At 40.8% G+C, this 24,859-nt stretch overlaps 1 protein-coding gene across 1 annotated transcript in view; it reads right to left on the bottom strand.

Annotated features, from left to right (window-relative positions):
* Positions 1-20,237, bottom strand: part of C18H13orf42 (chromosome 18 C13orf42 homolog) — a 28,277-nt gene extending 8,040 nt beyond the window's left edge. The window contains exon 1 of the mRNA XM_030921878.1: positions 19,824-20,237. Coding sequence (XP_030777738.1) covers positions 19,824-20,237 — 414 coding nt within the window. The remainder of the gene's footprint in view (positions 1-19,823) is intronic.
* Between the last annotated feature and the right edge of the window lie 4,622 nt (positions 20,238-24,859).

The raw sequence follows: 24,859 nt of genomic DNA, 5'->3' as shown, positions 1-24,859 counted from the left end.
AAACTGGTTTCTGTTGAAAGAGCTTTTGGATCCTGCTGTGGCTGGGGAGTGAGTCAGTGGTGGCACACTGGTGACATTATTTGTGGCTGACCCATATGCGCTTGTGTGACTAACTCTCGTCACACAAGAGGGCTTTCCTCCACTTGTCCGATTATCTTCATTAGTCCCCCCACTGCCTTGCCCCAAATCCTTTATGGGATAAGGCAGCGGCATAAACACATGTAAGTGAATAAACAAATTGTTTTATTCTCCTACTTAGCCCTGTCTGCCTTCCCTGCCTGCTTTCCCTGCCCCTTGACTCAGTCTGAGATTCCAGTCCTGAGAGTGATAATGCTATCCCCGATCAGTGTCAGGGTGACTCTGTAACAATGGTACCTAATCCCAGTGGTTGTTAGACTCTCCTGGGGTGCTTTTAAAGAATATCTATGCTTGCCCTTTTCCTAAAGCAATGAATTTAGACAATTAAGTGATTCTAATACATAGTGGCTGAATCATCACTCTACAGGGACCTGAACATAGGGGAAACAGCAAAGGGGCCCACAATCTCCACCTCAATGTCTGGTTTACAGTGGAAAACCTCAAATCCTGGTTCTACTCCCTGGGTTTGCAAGAGCAGACAGGAGTGTCTCCTCGATGACAAGAACACAATGGACATGACCCAAGGGGACAGGACACAGGTCATTGAGGGATGAGAACAAAACTCTGGGTTAAGAGGCCCAGACTGCTCATGTCTTTGTGTCCTTCCTATGACTTAGCAGAGAGGCCCGGGTAACGGGATTCCATCCATCCCCTGCTGCTCTCTCCTGTTGGCCCGAAGTATGAGAACATCTCACCCATAGGGGCACACTTTCCCATTCCCAAACTTTACCTGAGCCACCTCCTGGGCAGATACTTCCTCTGCTTATATTCATGCAGTTTTGTTTGCTTCCTGAATTTAATGTTTGGCATTCATCCCTGCCAGACTTCATTCTGGCTAGAAACAGCTGCTGCTCTAATGTGTTACAAACGGCTTGGGATTCTGATCCTGTCTCTTATTGTCCAGCGGACTAAACATCCTGGTGTGCTGAGGAATCATCTCAGTTTATGCCTGTTATCCCAGTGGGATTATGCATAGTACCTCTTCTCACTCTTCCAACATGTCCCTAGGTGGGGGATAAATCACCTGGTCCTTTATCATGTAAACCACAAGTTGTGCCACCTCCTGACTCCCCCAAGTCTGTTACCACCTGCAGTAAGCTGTATTTTATTATCAAGTTACTATAAATATGCATAACATTTTCCTAAATTCTTCACTTTAATCCATGTTTTTTGATCACCAATCTTTTGAATAGGATTTATTCATTTGAATTATTCATTTGTTTTCACCTAAATCTTATCCACAATATCTCATCTAAAATTTCTGGATTTGGTTTATTTAAAGTGATCTAGGCACCTGAGAAAAAAACTTGAGTGTAAAATCCTAGCTCTTGATAATTTATATATTTTTTTCAAGTCTGTCACATTTGTTTTGTCCAAACCTCACTTTGTTGCTTTTAAAAAAGCAACTCTCTATTAGTGAATCTTTCTAAAACACTCAACTTAGTTTCCATAAAAGAAATTAGATTTTATCATTCATATTTTATAATATTTAATTAAAATAAATGATTATAAATTATAAGTCCAAATTATATAAACCAGTTTGAGAACAAATATAACTTAATTTTAATAAGCACGTCATTCAACTTGTGAAGCTGAGAAGTACATAGACATATCCTAGTTTTAAAAATGTTTTATTACAAACAATTTTTCAATACAAAAACTGTAGAAAGTAGAACCATGAACCCCATATACTCATCATCAGCAACAACCATCACCTTTCTGCCATTCTTGTTCATCTATCAACCTCTCACTTTTTTTTCTGGAAGCTAATCCTAAAGATAATTTTACTCATAAATACTTCAAAATGTATCCTTAACAGATAAGAGTTTTCGGCAACATTATCCACAATATTATTATACTCAACAAAACTGATAATTTCTTAATATCAGCAAGCACTTAATATCAGCAAGCACCTAGTTCTATTTTTCTTGACTGACTCAAAAATGTCTTGTGCAAGTTGGTTTGTTCAAGTTAGGATCCAGACAAAGTCTACATTTTGTTGCTACCTGTTTAAGTCTCTTTAATGATTTATGCAGGTCATTTAATTGAAGAATCTGTGTCTTTTGTTCTACAGACTCTCTCACATTCTAGATTTGACAGACTCCTTCTTCTGGGTATTGGTTCACATGTTTCTTTATTCCTCAAATTCCCTGTATCTGGTACTCAGATCTGGAGCAAGGCTGTCCAGTAGTACTTTCTGTAGTGCTGGAAATGTTCTACATCTGCACTGTCCGACACGGTAGCCACTAGCCACGTGTGGCTATTGAGTACTTGAAAAGTGGCTACTGTGATTGAGGAACTGAACTTTTAATTCTTAAATTTAAATTTAAATAGTCATATGTGACTGGTGGCTACTGAATTGCAAAGTTCAGATTTAAAGGTTAATTCAATTCAGATTTAATTTTTTAATAATAAGGTTAGTGGTTTTGTGTATCACACACCAGGAGGCACACAGCACATGTTTTCCTGTTTTATGCAATGTTGACGTTGATTGGGGGTTTATGTGATGTTGCTTTGATCCATCTACTAGAAAATTTGCCATCTACCTTTTACTTAATGCTTTTAGCAATCATTATTTAGATTCATTATTTTACTACTAGTTGCAAAATATTGCTTTTCCAGTTCTTCAACCTTCCTGCATTTATTAACTGTGCTTTTGGTATAAAGAACTTTCCCATGTCAACCACATGGTCTGTTTAGGAATGGCAGAATACTTGCTTTTTTTCTCTCATATAATAAATTGATACCCTAGAAAGTTTTCGAGGTAACCAATAAGGTTCACTTGCTTGTTTGGTTGGAGGGGGATATTATTTAAAATTCACATATTTTTAACATATTTGATGTATTTTCATCAGTTGTAATTATCCTTTTTGATGCTCACACTGTCCTGTATTTTGATAGCAAGAACTCTTTCAAGGTGGATCCTGAGTCTCTTTGACACAATCCTAGTATCTTTGAGAACCTCCAAACTTTTAGACATAAATGCCCAATATTCATCTTGTACCTTTTCCACTCCAGACCTAGATTCTGTTACTTCTCCAAAAAAACCTTAATTTTTAGTTGGAAGTGGTATTTAGACAGCACAATATACATGTTAGGGATTTTATTGCTACAGGGTTGTCATTACTTCTAGGACTTTTCAGTGCAAAAAAATGAGGAAATACTAATTTTTTAGAAATAAAACATCTTGAGTTCATACTGATATTTGCAACTCAAATTAAAAGAGCGTGTTCACAGTTCCTCTTCCCACACTTTGTATTATTGCTACAATACATTTCACTTTTAATTATGCTGTAAATACACAATACATTGCTACCCTCTTTTCTTTACACAATTTGTTATAATTTGGAGAATTTTAAAATATTTTAAACCCACAAATTGTATTTTTACCTTTTTCCAGTCCTCCTCACCTCTTTGTGTGGATCTAAGTTTCTATCTGGTACCACATTTACTCTTCAAAAAAATATCCTTACTATTTATTATATTACAGGTCTGCTGAAAAATGAATTCTCACAGGTTTTGCTTGTCTAAGAAATATTTCTTTTGCTTTCATGTTTTAAAAGATATTTCCACTGAGTATAGAACTCTGTTGACAAGTATTTTTTTTCTTTCTTTCAGCACTTTAAAGATACCACTTTTAATATGGTTAGGCTGTGTCCCCACCCAAACCTCATCTTGAATTGTAGCTCCCATAATTCCCATGTGTCATGGGAGGGACCCTGTGGGAGATAATGGAATCATGGGGGTGGGTCTTCCCTGTGCTGTTCTCATGATAGTGATTCTCTTGAGATCTGATGGTTTTATAAAGGGGAGTTCCCATGAAAAGCTCTCTTGCCTGCTGTCATGTAAGATGTGCCTTTGTTTCTCCTTTGCCTTCTGCCATGATTGTGAGGCCTCCCCAGCCATGTGGAACTGTGAGTCCATTAAACCTCTTTCTTTTATAAATTACCCAGTCTTGGGTATGTCTTTATTAGCAGTGTGAGAACAGACTAATACAACTCTATTGTTTCCTGGCTTGCATCATCTCTGATGAGAAATTTGTTGTAATTTTTATCTTAGTTATACTGTGTAATGTGTCTTTTTTCTCTTTGTCTTTTCAGCAATTTTATTATGATATATGTTGGTTTTATCATTGTTGTTGCTGTTGTTGTTGTTATTGATCCTGTTTGGTGTTTTCTTAACTTCTTAGATCTGTGGTTCAAAGTATGTCATTAATTTGGGGGAAATTGTCAGCCATTGTTCCCTCAAATATTTCTTATATCTCCTTCTCTCTTTCTTCTTCTCTGGGATTCTAACTACACGTATATTAGACCGCCTGATGTCATCCCATAGTTCTTGGATGCTCTGTTCTTTTTTTTTTTTTTTTTTTTTTTTTTAACTATATCTTCTTTTTGTGTTAGTTTTGCTCATCTCTTTGGACCCATCTTCAAGTCTACTGATGTTTTCCATAGCTGTGTCAAATCTATTGATAAGCCCAGCAAAGGCATTCTTCATCTCTGTTCTGTGCTGCTCATTTCTACTCTTTTCATTTGGTTCTTTCTTACGGTTTCCATCTTTCTGCAGGAATTATCCATCTGATCTTGTGTGTTTTCCACCTGTTCCATTAGGGCTTTTAACATCTTAATTATAGTTTTTAAAAATTTTCCCATCTGATGGTTCCAATGTTCATTTCATGTCTGAGTCTGGTTCTATCAGTTGCTTTGTAGCTTGGCACTGCATTGTTCTTTTCTTGCTTTTTCATATAATTCATAATTTTTTGTCGAAAGCCAGGCATTTTATGTAGGTCAGTAGACACTGAAGTTTTTGTGTCTGCAAATGGTCTTTCCTTTGGCTAGGCCTTTAGTTTGGCTTTGAATCAATCTAGATAAGATTTTAGCTGGGACTGGGCCTGTTGTTGCTATGGTTACTCCAAGTGCATCACAGACTTTAAATCTCTCCAGAAATACCTTGTGTTTAAAGTAGAGGCTAATTTTCCAGAGTTGGTCCTCAATGTCTGCTGCATCCTCAGCTTTAGGTCTTTCCTTTGTGCTTTCCTAAAGAAAGGGTCTCCCTCCACACTTTTGCCCCTCTGTTAGCAGTATTCCACTGTCAGTTTCTACCTGATGCTTGTTAGGATGGTGGTGAGAGGCAGAAGGGCATTCACTGTTTTCTGATAAAGCCCCGGCCTCAGGTAGGTGCTGTGTCCCTGGGGATGTGGCCTTCTCCATGGCCTTGAAAGTCTGAGAGTGATATTCTTTCCCATTGTACACATCCTGAGCAGAAACTGACAGTCTCTCTAATTCAAATTGAATAGTAGAGATTTCATATTTAACTTCTTTAATTCATATTTGTATCTCTATTAAACTGAATATCTTGGTTCCATGCAACATTCATAATTTTATTTATTTTGCCCTACTATATATAATCATTTCAAAATAGTAACACCAACATTATCAATAGTAAGTCCACTGAATGCAGTTTAAGATGTATGTGTGCATCTGTGTGCATGTGTGTGTGTGTTATGTGTTTTGTCTTTGGATTGAAAAACGAAAATTCTGTTTTAAAGTCTCTTGAAATAACGTTTTGCTGTGTAATTATGCTTTTGACTTGGTAATTTGTTAGATTCCTATGCTTCAGTTGGGTTTTATGTTTTAAGGATTGCTTTTTCTTTTTGCTTTAATATGTTAAAACTATGTAAATAATATGCATGGCTCCAAAACCAAAACTATAACTAACACTCAAGAGAGGGCTTGCTTTCATGTCAGTCCCTTCTCTTCATTTCCTCTATCTTTGCTTTAGTATTTTGTTTATCTTTCTATCATTTCTTCAAAAATATAAGCAAGCAAGTAAATTTGTACTTACTGCTTTAAAAAAAAAAACAAAAAGGAGCATACCATGTACACCTGTGAGTATTGCTTTCCTCATTCAGTGTATCCTGAGGATCACTCTATAGCAGTAAATAGAAATCCTCCTCATCCCTTTTAATAGCTGCGTAGTTCTCCATTGTACAGACAGGCATAGATACAAACAACAATCCCCTATTGATACATCTTTGGGTAGTTTGCAATCTTTTGCTATTACTACAGCAATGAAAAGTCTTGTCATATGTCATTTTGTATTTTTCCTGTAATACTATAGTTAGAGATAGGCTTCCACTTATAAATACCCAGCTTGCTCTGGATGTCTTAACGAGAGAATGGTGAGCATCAAGTAATCTGGCAAGTTAATTAAGTACGGTTTGTTAATAGAGCTTCTATTGTCCTTTCATAAATTACACTTTTAAAGGTCATCAAATGGATTCTATGATGATTTTCTAAGTACCAAGTCTAAACTACAAGTCAGGGCTGAGCCTTTTCTATTCCTGGATTGAACTCAGGCTGAGTTCAGTTTTTTCTGCCTTCTCACAATTTCCATGGGGCTTTCTAACCTACACTATGACATTCCCACAGTGATTCCTTCAGGGCTCAGGCTATTGTCACAGGAAAATCTACTTTACAAAGAGGTGGTTGTACAAAATGAGACTTCAGTCATCAACACCCCTAGATGAAACCCAAAATAGTCTTCCCTCCCTGAACTCACAACTCCAAGCAAAAGTGGATTGCTTCCCTCCTAATCTTGATTTTTTTTTTCTAGCCCAGACCTTTTGGTCTTTGGAAATGCCAAATGTAATGCAAGATGTTTCCTGCTGCAGCCTTCCTGGCTGAGTTTCACAGGGTCCACCTTTGCCATCAGCCCTGAAGTAGCCCAGGGAGAAGCTTTCTCTAAGAGCATCCGTATCACATTGCCAGCTCCACTCCAGTTTGCCTTTCACATTTAACCCTCCATGGCCTTAGGGTTATCATTTTCCACGTCTTCCCTGCTCCATCTCCCCACCCCAGGCCTGGGCCTCAGATTACTTTTCTCAGATGGAATCCTTTGCACTTTCCAAACAAAACTCGTTTGCATTTCTCATTTCAATTTCTAATTCCTCAAGGGCAGTTTCTAATTTTATATTATTATTTTTGTGTGTGTTTCATATCAGTTTGCCATCCTGTTTGGCTTCTCCACCCTCTGGGTACCTGGGCTGCCTGCTTCTCCAGTCTATTCATTTTCTTCTGGGCTCTGTCAGTATTTTTCCGCAAGAGATCTAAATTCTACAAAATAAACTTCCAGTTGTAAACAGCAACATTCTGTCAGAAAGGAGAACCCAGCCAATGCCAAGGAGACCACCGCTAAGCATCCAGCCCCCTCTCACCTCTTCTACTTGGCAATTCCCCTCATCTCCTCAGAGGTCAGCTTATGTGTCATCTCCTCTCTGAAGCTTTCACCAATTGCTGCAGACAGATCCAGGCACATCTTTTCTATGCTCATTTTCTATCTCATTGGCTAGATCCACATTGCACACTATTAATTCACACTGGACCAATGATCCTCAACCTCTTCTGTGAGATGACTTTGGCAAATAACACTCACGAATATGACATACCCCTATTGATAAATGCACACTGCCAGCTGCAAACATGAGACAGGTTGTAGGATATTCACAACTCCCAAGTTTCTGGTTGTAATTCCACCTGTTTCTCATCCAAGGCACCTCAACACACCAGTGTGGCTCAAACAATGACACTGGGAGTTGCTGCCTCAGGCTATGGGCTGCATTAGGGCAAATATATTGTCTTTATGTATGAACATCGAGCATTTCAGTGCCTGATGTGGAGTAATAACTATGTGTTGAGTGAAGGAATGTACACCATTATATACATGCCATTACCTAATTATATTTTCCAACCAATTCATATGTTGCTAATTTATACTTTGGGACTTAATTTGGCAAATTTTTAGGAACTCTATACTTCTGATTTCTACGAAGTACTAATAATACTTTCTTGGGATAATCATGCCTAGGAATCTGAATGTCAATATTGGTGATCAAATTTCCAGGGTCAAATGTAGAATTGGTCCTGATTGAGAAGTTTGTTTTATACTTGGATCATTCAGCTAGGTGAAATTAAATGCAAAACAAGTCAAATGTACCCACAAGCAATTTAATATTACCAAATAAGGTTTTTCTGGTTTTAAACCTTAAAAGTTCCATCTAGTGCATCTTTTTTGCTTCTTGCTATCCTTGGGATGGAGATACAGGACCAAGTCAAAAGTGATACTTATCTATTTCTTTTATACTACAACACCCAAGGAAATGTATGCTCATAATTGAATAGGGTTTTACGGAAAAAGAGTGGGAGTTTATGAAACAAGAACTGTAAACTGAGAAGAAAAAATCTTAGAAAAAAGTATTATCACTGAAATTTAAATACATAAGCACACATAGCCACATACAAATTTTCAACAGATGAGCTAAATAGTCAACTTGCCAGGACTGAAGAAAAATCAGTGAAATTGAGCTGAGAAAATTATCACAAAGAGATAAAAATAAGAAGTTTGTCAGAAACTCTAGTATAACTGAACTATGGTATTATCTATTATAGCTAAACATTAAAACGGTTTTGGGAGACCAGCTGCATATCTTTTGTTTCTGGTAATAGAGGTTGTAGACTCACTGGACAGTTTTAGGCTTACTTTTTCCCCAGCTTTGTAGTATTTGTTTTTGTTTGTTTAGAGGAAGAATAGCTCTCTGTCACTCAGTCTGGAGTGCAGTGCTGTGACCATCGCTCACAGCAGCCTCGAACTCCTGGCCTCAAGCAATCCTCCTACCTCAGTTTCCCAAAGTGCTGGGATTATAAGGATGAGCCATCTCACCTGGCCCAGCTTTATAATCTTAAAGCTGTTATTTATTTTGCCAGCCCCTGGTAACTCCTGGCCTTATATGTCATCTAAATGATCATTTGGCTTTAACAAAACACTAAGTTAATAAAATGTTGCTCATATATATCAAACTGTTAGAAGCCTAACTGATAGAACTGAATTAATAGACTTAAAGCATAGTGTAAAATCTTCACAGACAGTAAGTGAAATGTCACAGTCCATTAAGAGAAGGAATGTACACCCTTATATACATGCCAGTTGTCAATAAATAGTGTTGGAAAACTTTGCTATTTGGGAAAAATTCAAGTTGTGTTCTCAGTTCCTACTACATATCCAAATAAATTGCTGATAGACAAAGGGATTGGTTTAAAAAAAAGAAAAAAGAAAAATGAAACTATTATAAAAAGGATAATATGGCAAATATGCACTTGACCTTGAAACATGGAAGGACATTCTTAGCATGAAAGCAATGTAAGAAATCACAGATGAAAATTGACGACAAAAAAATAAGTAGCATCTGCACATCAGAAAATGTCAAATAAATGAAAAGATGCATAATAACTTGGAGAAATATTTTAACACATATGGAAGACAATACACTAATATCCTTAAAAATCCCTGCAAATAACAAAATATAAGAAGAGTCCCTATAAATGAATAACAAAACTTTAATACAGCCAAAAGAAAATGTATAAAGACATGAATGAACAATCCACTAAATAAGAAGTATGCATTTTTATAATGATAAAAAAGGTCATTCTTTAATGACCCTTTGCAAAGGTAATTATGCAAGCAATAATAAAAGTACCTTAAGATACTGTAATTTATCTATCAAATTGGCAAACTTTTAAAATTAACGACAGTACTTGATGCTGATAAAATGCAGTAAGAAGAGTTTATTAGAAACCTACTGTTGATGAAAAGCATAAATTGGTAAAATGTTTCTGGAAAGTAATATGTAAAAGAATCCCTAAAAAATAATGACCTTTGGCCTTCAACCCATTAATCACACTTTAGGAATCTCTGCTAAATGCCTTATAGACATAGAGTAAAATGTGTTTATTTATAATGTTTAGCAATTGTTTAAAGAAGGTGAGCTGTTAAATTTGCCTTTTAAGCTTTTGTTTATAAAAAGTAGTTAATGAGATGGAAAAGAACCCATAATATATAACATTAACTGAGTAGAGAATACAAAGATGTATATATGGTATGAACCAAATTTAGTACATTTATACATATATGGACATTAGGTTTGCCAGGTTTAACAAATGAAAATAAAGCATGACTGTTGAAGGACTAATTTCACGTAAACAATGAATACTTTTTCATATAAATACATGCCAAATATTACATGGGACATCCTTATACTAAAAAATTCTAATTTTTGCTAGACATTCTTCATTTTATCTTACAACCTCAATGCACATGTGTACAAATACACAGAAAAAAAAATGACTATAAGAAAATATACCTAAAAATTATATAGTGAATATCTCTATCTAGATGGTAGGATTCTAAGATATTTTTATTTTCTTCCCTATACTTTTCTGTGTGTTATGAATTTCATCTTATAAGCAAATATAACTTTATTATCAGAAAAAATGTATATCATGTGTTTTTGATGGTGGGCTCTAATCAATTACATATGGCTATTTTAATTATCAGGATATGATTCCACACAAATATACTCAAACTATATTCTATTCCACTAAAAAAAAGAAAAGGCAAACCTCTACTCATCAAAACCACACATCTATGACTTTTCCAGATCTTCCATCAAAGTTTGTAACAGTTTCCTTCCTAAATTACAATTGGAGTTTCTCAGGTAATTGGTTTACTGAGCATCTGCCATGTGCCTAAAACCATACTAGAGGTTGGAGTTAAAAAGATAAATAAGATAGGATGCCTCTGCTCAATGAGCTCACAGTTGGTGGCATAGATAAGCAAAAGAACAGACAATTACAGTATGCTGAGTGCTAAAACAAGGCTCAGACATAGGGAGGAGGGAAATCCATTGTGTTGAATTGTGGATGTGAGAAAAGGCTTCCCAGGAAGTACTGTATCTGCTGTCTCAAAGGACAAGAAGTTAGCCAGGTGAACAAGGTGGTGTAGGGGAAAGAAAAAAGGGAGGAGGAAGTATTGTTTCTAGGCAGAGCAAACAGCTTGTGCTCAGAGGATAGATTAGGAATATAATTACACGTCTTGCAGCTTGACTGAGAGGGACTGCAGGAATCATATGCACGGTTATCAATCATTATTATACTATCTGCCATCTTGCGGAGAGCTCTGCCAAGCATAATAGGAAATTTTTTGCAATTCATATTGAATTTTTACTGCCTTTCAACTATGTAAACCAGACACTGGCCAAGTGATAGAGACAGCTCCCCAGCCTCTGCCAGTAACTGATGCTCACAGAAAACCTGCATTTTAATATCACTGTGTTTGCAGAAATTCTCAACAGATCTGAAAAATAATTCTCAATGGTATAAAACAGATCCAGAACCTACTTCCTATCGCATATGCAATTAATATACGGACGACTTGGAGTCTTTTTAGATGAACTGGATTCAGACCCTCCTGCCATAGAGGAGAAGGAGCCTCTACAGGCTGTTGATATGGTCTCATTCTATGAACCAAGGCTGCGTGGCCTTAATAGAAAATTAATTCTGAAAGCTAACTATTTTCAGAATAAAACTATTTTCACTAAAAATCAATCACTTTTGACAGGTATTCTTCAGAATTCAACAGGCTCTTTTTAAACCATTCTTATAACAGGTGAGTTTCATTAGTTGAGGGTCAGGGAGGGGTGTATATTTTGCAACTAGTTCATCCAGGCAGACATATCAGAAATCCAAGCTACTCAGGGATCCATGAGAGAATTAATGAGGTTTCTTCTGACTGTGGTGGGTGACCAGCATGTTAGTCCGTGTTCACACTGCTATAAAGAAATACCTGAGACTGGGTAATTTATCAAGGAAAGAGGAATTGACTCACAGTTCCGCATGGCTGGGGAAGCCTCAGGAAACTTACAATCATGGCAGAAGGTGAAGGAGAAGCAAGTACCTTCTTCATAAGGCATCAGGAAAGAGAAGAGCAAGCAAGAGAGGAAGTGCCACAGTTTTAAAACCACCTGATCCCATGAGAACTCCCTCGCTATCATGAGAACAGCCTGGGGTAAACTGCCCCCATGATCCAGTCACCTCCCTCCCTTGACACATGGAAATTAAATTTGAGATGAGATTTGGGTGGAGACACAGAGCCAAGCCATATCAACAAGTAAGCCCCGCCTGAGAAAATGTCCAGTGTGAACCATCTGGACTGTGTGGGAGCCATGGGGTTCCATAGGATTCTGCTGCCAACCCCAAAACAGCAGCCTGGCTCTGTTGCCAGCCTCCCGATCCTCTTCTCTGTGATCTAGCCAGGCCTGGGTTCACTTAGGTGGCCCATTTCTCAAAGTGGCCTGTGGTTGTTGCTGTTTCTCTGGCCCTAAAAGTGTGGGGAGCTGTCCTCAGGGAGGACCCCAAATACCAGCAAGCACACTGGTCAGATGCAGAGCACAGGCTTCAACTTTTCCTCTTCACCTCCCATTGAAACCAAGACTGATCAGTCATAGAAAGAAAGGAAGTTCTGGGCCGAAGCGCAGTGGCTCACACCTGTAATCCCAGCACTATGGGAGGCCAAGGTGGGCAGATCATGAGGCCAGGAGTTAGAGACCAACCTGGCCACCATAGTGAAACCCTGTCTCTACTAAAAATACAAAAATTAGTCGGGCGTGGTGGCACGCACCTGTAGTCTCAGCTACTCAGGAGGCTGAGGCAGGAGAATCACTTGAACCTGGGACCCAGAGGTTGCAGTGAGCCAAGATCGCGCCACTGCATACCAGCCTGGGCCACGGTGCGAGACTCCGTCTCAAAAAAAAAAAAAATAAAGAAAGAATTCAAGGAAGCTCTGACACATTCAACAACATAGACAAGCCTTGAAGACGTTGTGCTAAGTGCCATAAGCCAGACACAGAAGAACGAGTATGATTCCACTTATGTCAGGTGCTAAAATGGGCAAATTCACAGAGACAGAAAGTAGAACAGAGACTACCATGGACTGGGGAAAGGGGGAAATGAGGAGTTCGTGTTTGATGGGTGTAGTTTCTGTTTGGAATGAAAAAGTTGTGGAGATGGATGGTAGTGATCACTACACAACATTGTGAATGTACTTAATGCCACTGCATTGTACCTTTTAAAATAGTTAAAATGGTAGTTTAAAAATAGCTTACTTTAAAAGGCTGTTTCACATCTAAAGAAATAATTGTCAAACCTTTTATAAAAACATTCTCCTGATTTCTAAATGAGGTACTTTGAGAGGGTCCACGATCTTTTAAGGAATTCATTTTCTAGGGTACTACTAACAATACTTTAATAAAGTATTCTAAAAATACGTTAATTAGGGCTTAATAGTCCTCTGGATGAATTATTATGCATTTATATAAATGATAATTTGGAAAAGCTCATGGGAGACTAGTGTGAAAGACCCTGGTTATTGTCTGGCTATTAACATTTTGAAAGATATCTAGTAGTATGTACTTTTAGTTTTAAAAAAATTGATACAAAGTCATTCAAAGAAAAGCATTTAGTACGTGGGGCACAGTGGCTCACACCTGTAATCCCAGCACTCTGGGAGGCTGAGGTGGGCGGATTGCCTGAGTCCAGGAGTTTGAGAAAAGTATTTAATTTCTTAAGAATTTGTTAACTGTAATAGACTTCATTACCCATAATCTGAGGACACTAAAAAGCACTCATTTCAGGAACCATGAAGTGCTGCGTGAAAATGGTAAAATTTATGTTACATTTGTTGTACCACACCAAAATAAAGCTTAAATTTGTAATGAAAATGCTTTCAAGTTAGATGGTGGTAAAGATTACACAATACTGAATAGACCAAAAACCACTGACTTGTACACTCCGAAAGAGTGAGTTTTAGGTATGTGAATTAAAGCTATTATTTAAAAAAAAAAAAAAAAACAAAAAAAAGCCAAGCTAAGAAAAGTGATGTTTATGAGTAGGTGAGAAAAGAGAGAAGTAAAATAACCCAGGGCTCGTCATAGCAGGAGAGGGCTGCAGCTTGAAGAAATGAACAAGAACAAGAAAGTGAGGAAAGGCACACACACAGTCTGAAGCCAGTCACATCCCATACATAACCCTGGAACAAACTGCACAGGGAGCAATCGGCTGTCTAACATGCTAGGATGCAGGGTGGAGTGGGAAGAGCAAAAATCACACAGGACAACTTGTTACTTTTCACAGACATTTTTCTCTCCTGGGGTGAACCAATTCTTCAAAGGATTTTGACAAAGGCCATTGGAAGGGTGTGTGATCTATCCATACCTCTGGCATTAGAATTCTTCCCTGGGCTCAGAAGGGACTGGCAGAAGCTACTGAGCTCAGCTAAGCTGCCAATCCATAGTCTCTCACTAAGATGCAGTTCAGGACAACATCCTGTGTTGTTATAGCTGGGACTCTGAGAAATCACCATAGGAACTCTGGTCTTGCTGTCTCACAAGACTGACTCCCCCAATGAGGACAGGGACTTTGTCTTCTTCACCAGCATCTAGAACAGCTCCTGACACATAGTATGTGCTCAATAAATATACGTTAAGGGACAAGTGAGTGATATATTAATAAACTGTTACTAAAATATTATTAAGGGCATCACTAACCACATCACACAAGACTCCCTTAGTCAAGTGCCATATGAGATATTTTGCAATTCAAAGCCAGAAGAAAAATCTCACTCCCCTAAGCAATGGGTATGGTTCTTCTCAGATCATCAGAATTTTGAAACAAGTCCAGCTCTTTTTATCTTAGCTTCCAGCAAGGACAGAGCCAAACCTAAGGCTCATCTATGGCAGCTGAATTAGCTTCTATGATCTGCATATTATTTTGAGTGGTCTTGATTTTCTATGATTTTTTTTCTCTCCCGATTTTCCAATTTCTGTTGCTACTTAACAATTCTGTATGCTCTTGAATCTTGGTTATACAAGATCAAAATATGTTTTCAGTCAAAAGATGCTGTAGATATATTGATAGTGTGAGTTCTGATATGATACAAAAGCTAATTCAGCTATGCAGAAGCTAATCCAGCTGCCATAGATACTTCATATCAGATACCTCGTAGGATGAGCTGAGAGATATGAAAGTATTTTGTTGAAAAATGATTTCAGGACATAATACCTACCCATCATGAAGTTCTGATTGTAGCTGTGCTTGCACTGTTTCCTCAGCTCTTTTCCTAGTGTGTATTGAGAAGTGCAAAAGTAGATGATATACAAACTCAATATTTCAGTGCTATGGAGACCTAGAGTAAAACTGGAATCATGTAGCCATGTGAAGAGAAGTCAAGATGGAGATAAATTTCATCCACGGATTGTGGAAAGAAAACAATTTAAAGCATACCTTCTGGCCACTCCCTTTCAGCCAGCTTTCTCTTGAACAAAAGAAGCCCAGTCTCTCCCACTTTGGGAGGGCTTCACTCTACACAGAATCCATGTGCAGTATGACGCAGCTGCCTCCCTAATGACTGTCCCTGGACCAGGTGTGCAGGATAAAGCAGCCTCTGCACTGCATCCTAAGGTGCACACTCTTGCATCTTGTATGTTATACAAGATCAAAACATGTTTTCCAGTCAAAAGATGCTGTGGATACATTGACTAGAGTGTGAGTTCTGACATGATACGGATTGGGATCAAATCCTGGCTTTCTCTTCATCAACTGCATAGCCTTACACGAATCTCTTAATGCCCCCAGGCCCCAGTTTTCTCCTTTGTAGAATGGGGCTAATAGCCAATGTGTCAGGTTTGGAGGGTGATTAGAAGTCAGGAGTAACAGCTGACTGTTCCTGACTGTGCCTGGGCTATGGCACGGCAGCAGGGGAAGTGGGTGTAGAAGAGAACATCACTGCTCCTCCTCACTGGCAAGAAACACCCAAGGTGCCCAGAGCAGGAAGAGGCTTGTCCTGTTGGTTCAGTGACTACATTCCTTGACAAGACATACTTCAAACATGCCATCCTTCTGCCACACACATTATGCCCTGAGTTAGAAATTCTCACCTTTTAGCACCCAAACAATGAGTCCCAAACTGCAGCTCATTCCCAACACTGACACAAAAATCCTCAGATATGGATTTTTGTTTTTTTGATTTTAAAATGTTGCAAAAAGTATATTTCATTCATTTTTATAATGCCCTATTGTGAGGGAGAAGTATATTGCCAGAGGGCCTGGTAGAGACCCCCACCATGCAGGGTCCCAGGAGGAGCTCCCAGACCCACCCGAGGCTCACCTCGCTTCTAGCGTGTCCTGACTTCCTCCCCCCATCGACCCACATGGGTGGTCTTCCAGGCTCTGGGTATCTCCAGGGGGCTGGGATAACAAACCATTTGGTACCCTGGACTTGGATGCCATTCACATGTCAATGGGACCTGTTAGAAAGCCTCACTCCAGAGTATAAAAGCCATTTTTCTTGATCCAGTAATGGCTTGTGAAATCAAGTTATTGTGTCATGACAATGCTTTTAAAAAAAAAAAAAATTAGAATAGCATACAATGCTTTGGAAACCATCAGAGTGCTAAGCAAGGAACAGGAGTAAGTCTATTTCATAAAACTTCTGTTTTGTTTGTGTGTTTGGGTAAACTGGGTCAATAACCAAAATATGTTTCTTACTGCAATGGATCCTAATCAAAATAGTTTAAAAGCCACTATCTTACCACAAAAGAGGGACAGACAAAGGAACTTAGGTCCTGTGGCCAGGCCAGGGGCTTGCATCTGGATGGAGGGAGGGCAGAAGAGAGGGCCTGACATGGTGCCCTGGAGCCACAGAGAACACTGCTCCCTCCCTATATGGAGGCCGGCTCTCCCCTCTGTATGGCACAAAAGACATCAGACTTTTAAAGGCTATAAAGCATCTACAAATAACTGATAGTATTCACTCCTATGCTCTGGAGATAGAAAAATGAGCAAGATACTGTTTCAGCTTCAAGCTCACCAAGTTCACTGCAGTCCACCAGGGGAGACACACATTTTAACAAACCGCAGTAGAACATGATGAAAGCTAAAATAGAGATGCGTTCAGACCAATGCTGGAGAAGAGAAGAGGCTAATTCTATAGAGGGGTATATTCACTTCTTAGGGCCACTGTAACAAAGCACCACAAACTGGGTGGCTTCTGTAGCTTAGAGCTACAGATCTCACAGTTCTGGAGGCCAGAAGGTGTCCGCAGGGCCATGCTCCCTCTGAAGGTGCTGGTGAAGGGTCTGTTCCAGGCCTTTCTCCTGGCTTCTGGTAGGTCCTTGGCTTTTGTCCGTGGCATTCTTCCTGCATCTGTGTGTCCTCACATGGCCATCTTCTCATGCAAACACCAGTCCTATGGGATTAAGGGCCCACCCCACTCCAGCATGACCTCATCTTAACTAATTGCATCTGCAATCACCTAGTTTCTAACTGAGGTCACCTTCTGTGGTACTAGGGGTTAGGACTTCCACATATACATTTTGAGGGGATACAGTTCAACTCACAGTAGGTAGTCAGGAGAAAGAATGGTGTTTTCCCTAAATCTGGAATGTCAGCAGAGCTTTCTCCCAAAGCATGGGGTAACGGCATTCCAGGGTGAAGGAGTCCTCCTGGTCCCCTGTCCTGGCAATGCACAGAGACCCAGGCAGCCGTGGGCCACCCCTCCAGCCATGAAGCCTGAACCCATCATTTCACAGGCAGGCCCAGCATACAGCTGTTTCTGTCAGAGCCATGGGGAAAGAGAACAGTTGAGAAGACTGCTAAGAGCCTGCTGTACCCAACATTTCAGGGTCAGTGAGCACTGGAGTAAGTACCTGGTATGTGCTAGGAACAATTACGTGCAGGAGCCTACTCCTCACATTACCATTTCCATTACTACCTGACAGAAAAACAGACCCAGAGAGGTGAACTTCCCTTAACAAATGCACACAGCTGGTAAATAGAACTAAAATTCAAATCTTGGTCTGATTGACTTCAGTGTCCTTTCAAAACTCTTTCCTGATTGCACTGTGGTGAGAGGCATCTCTGAAGGAGATCCCTACATCATAGCAGGCCCATGTGCCTCTGCACAGCCATTCAAAGGGCTAGAGCTGGTCATTCTGCTTCTATTCCCTCCCTCTATCTTCAGATAGCTCAACAAGGAAGGGAGGTAGGTCCTATAAGAGAGAGCTCCATTTGCAGGGAAATGTAGTACCTAAAGGAAATCTAGCCAGTGTCTAGAACCCCAGAATATCCAAGCTGGAAAGGAGTCCAGAAACCACTGCAACCCCCTATGTCATCAGAGGCAGCTGGCCCACAAATCTACTGCTCACCGGCCAGAGTCAGCACCAGGACCCACAATTAGGACCCTTTTGTATGGGCCCCCAACACTGACATACTTTTAGAGTTAAAATGATGATTTAAACTGCTCCCACCTGGTATAACATGCAGACAGTTGAAACCAATTGGGTTAGGCCAAGCCCTAGAGATTTGATAGTGGGCCAATCAGTCATTCAACATTAATGGAGCTTGCACGGCCTGCAAGACACTCTGGGGAGAAAGCAAGGAAGCGGGAGACAGGCCTGCTGCTTCAGACATCTCATCCAGTCATCAAGAAAATGACTGATGGAAGTATATAACAAAACAGCCTCAACCTACGGGCATTAGAAATAAATAAAAGCAGGCTGAGTTTGGCATCTCACACCTGTAACCCCAGCACTTTGGGAGACCAAGGTGGGAGGACTGCTTGAGGTCAGGAGTTTGAGACCAGCCTGAGCAACAAAGACTGCCGTCGCTACAAAACAATTTTTTAAAATTAGCCAGATGTGGTGGCAGGTGCCTGTAGCTCCAGCTACTCGGGAAGCTGAGGTGAGAGGATCACTTGAATCCAGGAGGTTGAGGTTGCAGTAAGCTATGATCATGCCCCTGCACTCCAGCCTGAGCAACAGAGGAGACTCTGTCTATAAATAAAGACAAGTCTGAGGAAATGAAGGAAAGAGTAACGGAATGAATTGCCGGCTCATAATTAAAATTAGGTGACCTAGCACGTAGAGGCGGGTCACCGAGCCTGTTTGCCCTTCTGTGATACTGAAGGAGTTCCTCCCCACCTACTGTACTGGCTTTATTGGGATGCTCAAGAAAAGACGATATATACAAAACACTGCAATAAGCATAAACAAAGAGATAAATGCAAATTATTTCTTTCACTCATTTCATGCTTGTGACTGTCTGGAGACCTCCAGTGCCCAAAGCCATCTGGGAATCTCCCAAGAGACACAGACTCTCTCTGTGGCTATACCTGAGCCACCACATACCTGGGTCTGAGGTACAGATGGAGGAATCTTCCAGTTGTTTGGCTTGCATGGGGCTAAGCACCTCAATATTTGAAAACATCTAGTCGTATGATGATTTTACTTTTCACCAGAATTTTTAGATGTGACAACAATAATTTTTTTAAACCAATAATTTGTTGAAAAATGATTTGCTGTCGTACAAATGCCATGCAAGCATTATCTCACCTATAACACTGGGCAGTAAATGACAGATGTGCAACGCGAATATGGTGCCGCCTGACACCAAAACCCGTGTCTTCCCCACCGAGCTGCTCTGTGGACACTGTTACCTGCTCCTTCTTGCTTCCTGGGTACACCAAAACCTTGTGACACATAATTTACCTATATAACAAACCTGCATGCGTACCCCTGAACCTAAAATCAAGTTAATAATAAATAAATGAGTAATAAACATGAGCTTAGCCACCCTTCCCCAGGCTGGGGAGATGGCCACATAAAGCATTTGAGGACTATTGCGCTGTGGCTCAGAATGTGTCAGATTAATTTAGCCACGCAGAGGTGGGAAGAAGCTTTCAAACAGTTGTCCAAGGCTCTTGGAAGAACCCTCATCTAAATTGTACTGCTCAGCAGCACTTACCTTTATTTCTTTGGGAGTAGACCGGACAGGGGTCCTTTTCCCTCCCTTGGAGGATTTGGAGGAGGTTGAGGAAATGCCCTGGGTGCAGCGGGGCTTCAGATCACTGAAGCTGCTGAGATATTTTTTGCGCAAGGCCAGCAGCTCCTGCAGGTACTGCAGGCAGTCCTGGGTGCGCGAATACATCCACGCCCGGTCCTCCTCCTGCCGCAGGTAGTACAGGCTGGTGTCCATGCTACTGGTGCTTTTGTAATTCTTTAAGGACTCGCTGAATTTCTCCCCGTGGTCCCCGACCACATACATGGAGCTGCTTCGAATCAGCTTCACTGCGGGGCTGGCTCCTTCGTAGAAGGGGCTCTCGGCCGCCGTCTTTCTCTGCGGGCTGGAGTTAAAGATGGAGTGGATCTTTCTGAACATAGCGCTCGATTTCTTTCTGTGGGTACCTTCCAGCTGCCTGTGCCGCCGCCACTTGATCTAGATGCGTGGAGAGAAGCCGACATCCAGGCCTCGCACCATCTGCCTTCCAGGAGGCCTCTGATCTCTGGGATCCCAGGGAGCACCGGCTTGATCAGGTGGGTGACCTGCACATCTCCCATGGGGGATGTTTACATCCTATGACCAAGATGCCATAACAACCCGAAGATAGAAGGTAGTGCACTGTGAGCTTAAAAACGAGTGCCCTGGCTGGCTTTATGAAGCATTTGGTGCAAATAGCTTCTGTGCTCTCCCGTGGAAGGCCCCAGCTGGATGGAGAAAGTGGGACAGAGCTTTGCCTGCTCAGTTATTTTCTTTCCTTTTCACTTTCCATCGCTGGCCATGGTTTCACTCAGTTTGAGCTCATCTTGGTGTGGATTTTTACATTTCCACCTGGGCTGAGCTGGCTCCAGTTCTGAATTCTCTGAATCCAAAATGAAATTCTACTTAGCAGGGACAGCCCTTACCCAAAAATCATGTGTTGCTCAGGGTAAAATCTAGTCCCCTGAGATAGGCCAGAGTGGACACACCAGGGCGTTGGCAGGAGCTCGCAGATCCTCCGATAAGCCGGGCTCTGAGCAGGCATCTGAGCGTCCTGGAGGAGCCTCACCCTGCGGTAATGGGACCTCGCAGCCGTTACCGGATAGCAGCCCATTGTGGAGGCAGGAGGAGGATTCAGATATCCGGACCACGACTTTTTGCACAAAAGCATCAGTGAGCTGAAGGGTGGCCACGTTGGTGGGGTAGACCCTTTCTTTAGCCTGAGCACGTTTTTAACTTCGACTAGTTAAGATCAGACAAAAACTATTTTTTTAAGAGGGTTGTATGAATCTATTAGAATTCCAGAGATGTTCTCTGTAGCATTTTTCTCGGGCAGGTGCTACACATTGTTTTTTTTTTTTTGTTCATTCTTCTATGCAGTCCATTTCTCTCCTAGACTACAGTCAGAGAGTAGAAGCCTGCACCAGTCTCTAGTTCAGTCATTTTTTTAAGCTATGAGCTAAGAGAAACTATGAGCCCCCAGAAATTGTATGTAAAGCATTACTGAATGAATGTATTAGCATGGTTTATTTTTGCTGTTTGCTTTGTGTGTGGGGTGTGTGTGTGTTTTAAGAGAATGAAAAGATTCATGGTTTTTTCAGATATTCAGAGGTCTGTGATGCAAATAAAAACATTTTTAAATGTTTCTATCCTGCATCAGAACAATAACCATACTTTTCTTTATATGACTGTAAAATATCATTATAAATGTTCTCCTGTTGAGGGCATCCTCTGCCTGTGGCATTCTTCTGAGCACTGGGGTGGCACAGCCCCTCACATGTGGAGCATTTCAGCTTTACAGTTGCAGCATGCTTTAGCAGTGATAAAGCGTTCCCACACATATTAACTTATTGAATATTTGTAGCTTCCTTGGCAGAGAAGCATTATTTCCATGATCATCTTTAGTTGTCATCAATTCACAGATGAAGAAGGGGCACCCTGGAGAGGTTATGAGACTTGTCTGTGGTCTCAATCAGGCGACTGCAGAACCAGTCCCCAGACCCAACTGTCCGGCTTCCAACCCATTATGCTGGTCCCAATGCCCCCTCACTGCAATGAACTCATAGTCACTGAGTTCCCAGGTATCCAGGAGGAATCTCTCTCCGACCCACTTCTCTACCTGAACTAATGCATAATATCAAAGCACCCGGATGGATGGCTGACTGAACTTCTTCTCAGAGGTATCCACAGGCTATGACTACACATTCTTTCTCAGTAGTTCGTGCCAGTGGGTTTATGATTACGCTTATTCTACATGGATTTAGAGAGTTTAAATCAATAAAGATGAAGTCTCCCTCCATATCCAGAATGCCACAAGCGACCTAATCTCTTGATCACAAAGAGAATAAAACTGTCTTCCTCTATATTCTCCTTTCTTCACTCCTACCTCCTACTGGATTCTTCCCAAGGGTCAGACCTAGAAAGAAAATTGAGAAAATTCTACTGACATCAACCCTGCAGAACACTTAATGAACACGAAATGGACAGGACATTAAGCAGCAGCCATGGCCCAGCAGCTGACTCCCATCAGTCACCTCCGATGCCAGTCCTGTCCTGAAGCCGCCTCCCTCCTGAAGCTCCTACTTAGTCGGGTGAGGGGAAAGAATGCTTTCTCCCTACAAAATACTCGTCACCTCTGCTGGTGGAGGAAATTCATCCAGAATAGTGACTGCCTCTAACGTATCTTACTTAGATTTTCTCATGGCCTTAGCTGTAAAAAATGAGTGTGAAATCACCTTGTGGCTTTTCAAAGTGTATTTCATGTGTGTGTGTACGTGTGTGTGTTTTAAGTAGAGATAGGGTCTTGCTATGTTGCCCAGGCTGGTCTTGAACTCCTGGCCTTAGCAATCCTCCTGACTTGGCCTCCCAAAGTGCCTGGATTACAGGAGTGAGCAACCATACCTAGCCACAAAATGTATCACCGGAACAACAAATGCCCATCAAACCCCAAATCAGGCTCCCCAGGCTTGACTCTTTTTACACATTGTGGAATGTGGACAAACATGTAAGCAGGGATAAAGAAGAGCCTGCATCCTCTCTCCCAGCCTAGCCCCTCCACATCAGCCCCACTGCCTATGTGCTCCTCACTGGGCTCAAACCAGACTCCTCTTCCTGGTGGTGTCAGAACCTTGAGGCTTGGCCAGAGAATCTGCATACAGTGACTTGTGTAACAAAACTTGCTTTATTCCAGAATTTCTCAAATGTAAAGTGCAGAACCCCAGCGTGACGGCTGAGCAGTCCAGAGGATTTTCTGTGTAGCAGTGCTGGGCAGGGGCAGCTACAAGCAGCAGGTGCAGAAGAGCTGACTGAGCCTCTGCTTGCTCCTAGATGAGCCTGGTCTTGTGGTGCTGCTCATGACTGGAAGGGCAGGCCAGGGTAGCAGGAGAGAATGAGAGTATGGGCCTTATTCAGAGTTCGAATCACAGCTCAACTGCCTACCAGCTTAAGAAAGTTATTTAAAACCTCTGAATTCTGGATCTATCACCACCAAAACTAGATATCACCTTTTTCATAGAGCTGGTGTAATGATTAAATGAGATACTATATCATTTGACCTACATCTTCTCCTTCCTCCCTGCACCCCCACCCTGCCTCTGGTAAATACCATTTTATTCTCTGTGTGTATTTGACTTTTTTTTTTTTAAGATTCCACATACTCTGAGATTGTACAGAATATTTATTTCTGGGTCTGCCTTATTTCACTTATAATGTCCACCAGGTTCACCCATGTTGTGGTGAGTGGCAGAATCTTCTTTTTTAAAAACTAAATAAGATTCCACTACAAATAGATGATAGATAGATGATAGATAGATAGATAGATAGATAGATAGATAGATAGATAGATAGATAGACAGATAGATACACAGCTTCTTTATCTATTCATCCATCAGCGAACACTTTGGTTGTTTCCGTATCTTGGCTATTGTGAATAATGCTGCAATGTGCAGATATGTAGGATGAACAAGTCTAGGACTCTAATGTACAACATGAGGAGTACATTGAATAATAATGTGTTGTATTTGAGATTTCTGCCAAAAGAATAGGTTTTAGGTGTTCTTGTCAAAAAAGGAGGGAGATGGATAACCATGTGGGATGACAGATACGTTAAGTAGCTTCACTGTAGTACCCATATCACTTTGTATATCAAAAGATCATGTCATCTACCTTAAATATATACAATTAAAAAACAATGAAAATAAATGAGATAATAGAGAACACTTAATAGGCATATTGCTCAATCATAGTAATTATTACTTATAGGAATATAAAAATATGATTTCTACTTCACAGTTCCCAGCATATAGTTGCCAAGCTATTATTCCAGGCAAATATTTGGAATCCAATTATAATTCAAAGGGCCTTTCATTCTGCAATATTTGTAGAGATCACAGGTTCAAATGGGCCTTAATAACAATCAGCTAGAAACTGCTAGTTTCACCCGCTATTCTGAATAGTGCTAAGTTTCCCTAAGATGTTCATTGGTTCCCCCTATCGTGAACAGCACACCTGCTTACAGGGCATTTGACCAGGCACCCTGTCCCTGTCTGGCATGGATTCAGGTGAGCACCTCATCATTTTCCTCCCTACAGTTGGGGACGTTGCCTCGTATCATGGTGTAACCGGGGATAGTCTCTGGCACACACCTCTCAAGATCATGGCTCCTATCCCACTAGCCTGCAACTGTACTTCATCTAGAGTCCCGAGTCAAAGAAAACAATCAACACCTTGGTCCCTAATTGCACATCTAGAAATCCCCTCAACCACTCCCCTGACAGGAAGGTGACTCTGAGTCAGCCTTTCCCAGAGGCAGGGAGGTGGGGGTGGGGGGAATGAAGGAAGAGTGCAGAAGAAGAAGGGGACGCTGAGAAAAGGAAGAGATCAAATAAATATGTTGAATATTGAATGAAGGGTAAGATTACAAAGTTCGACAATGTGTATCCCATGTCACGAAGTCCATTTGCACAGTGTACTGGAACATTTAGCTTTCTGGTTGCACTATGAATTCTGAGGAAAGAATTTTCCCT

Source organism: Rhinopithecus roxellana, chromosome 18, assembly GCF_007565055.1.
Source record: "Rhinopithecus roxellana isolate Shanxi Qingling chromosome 18, ASM756505v1, whole genome shotgun sequence".
Classification (NCBI taxonomy): Eukaryota; Metazoa; Chordata; class Mammalia; order Primates; family Cercopithecidae; genus Rhinopithecus; species Rhinopithecus roxellana.
Note: the sequence above shows the minus strand (reverse complement) of the source record. Positions and strands in the feature narration are given on the sequence as shown.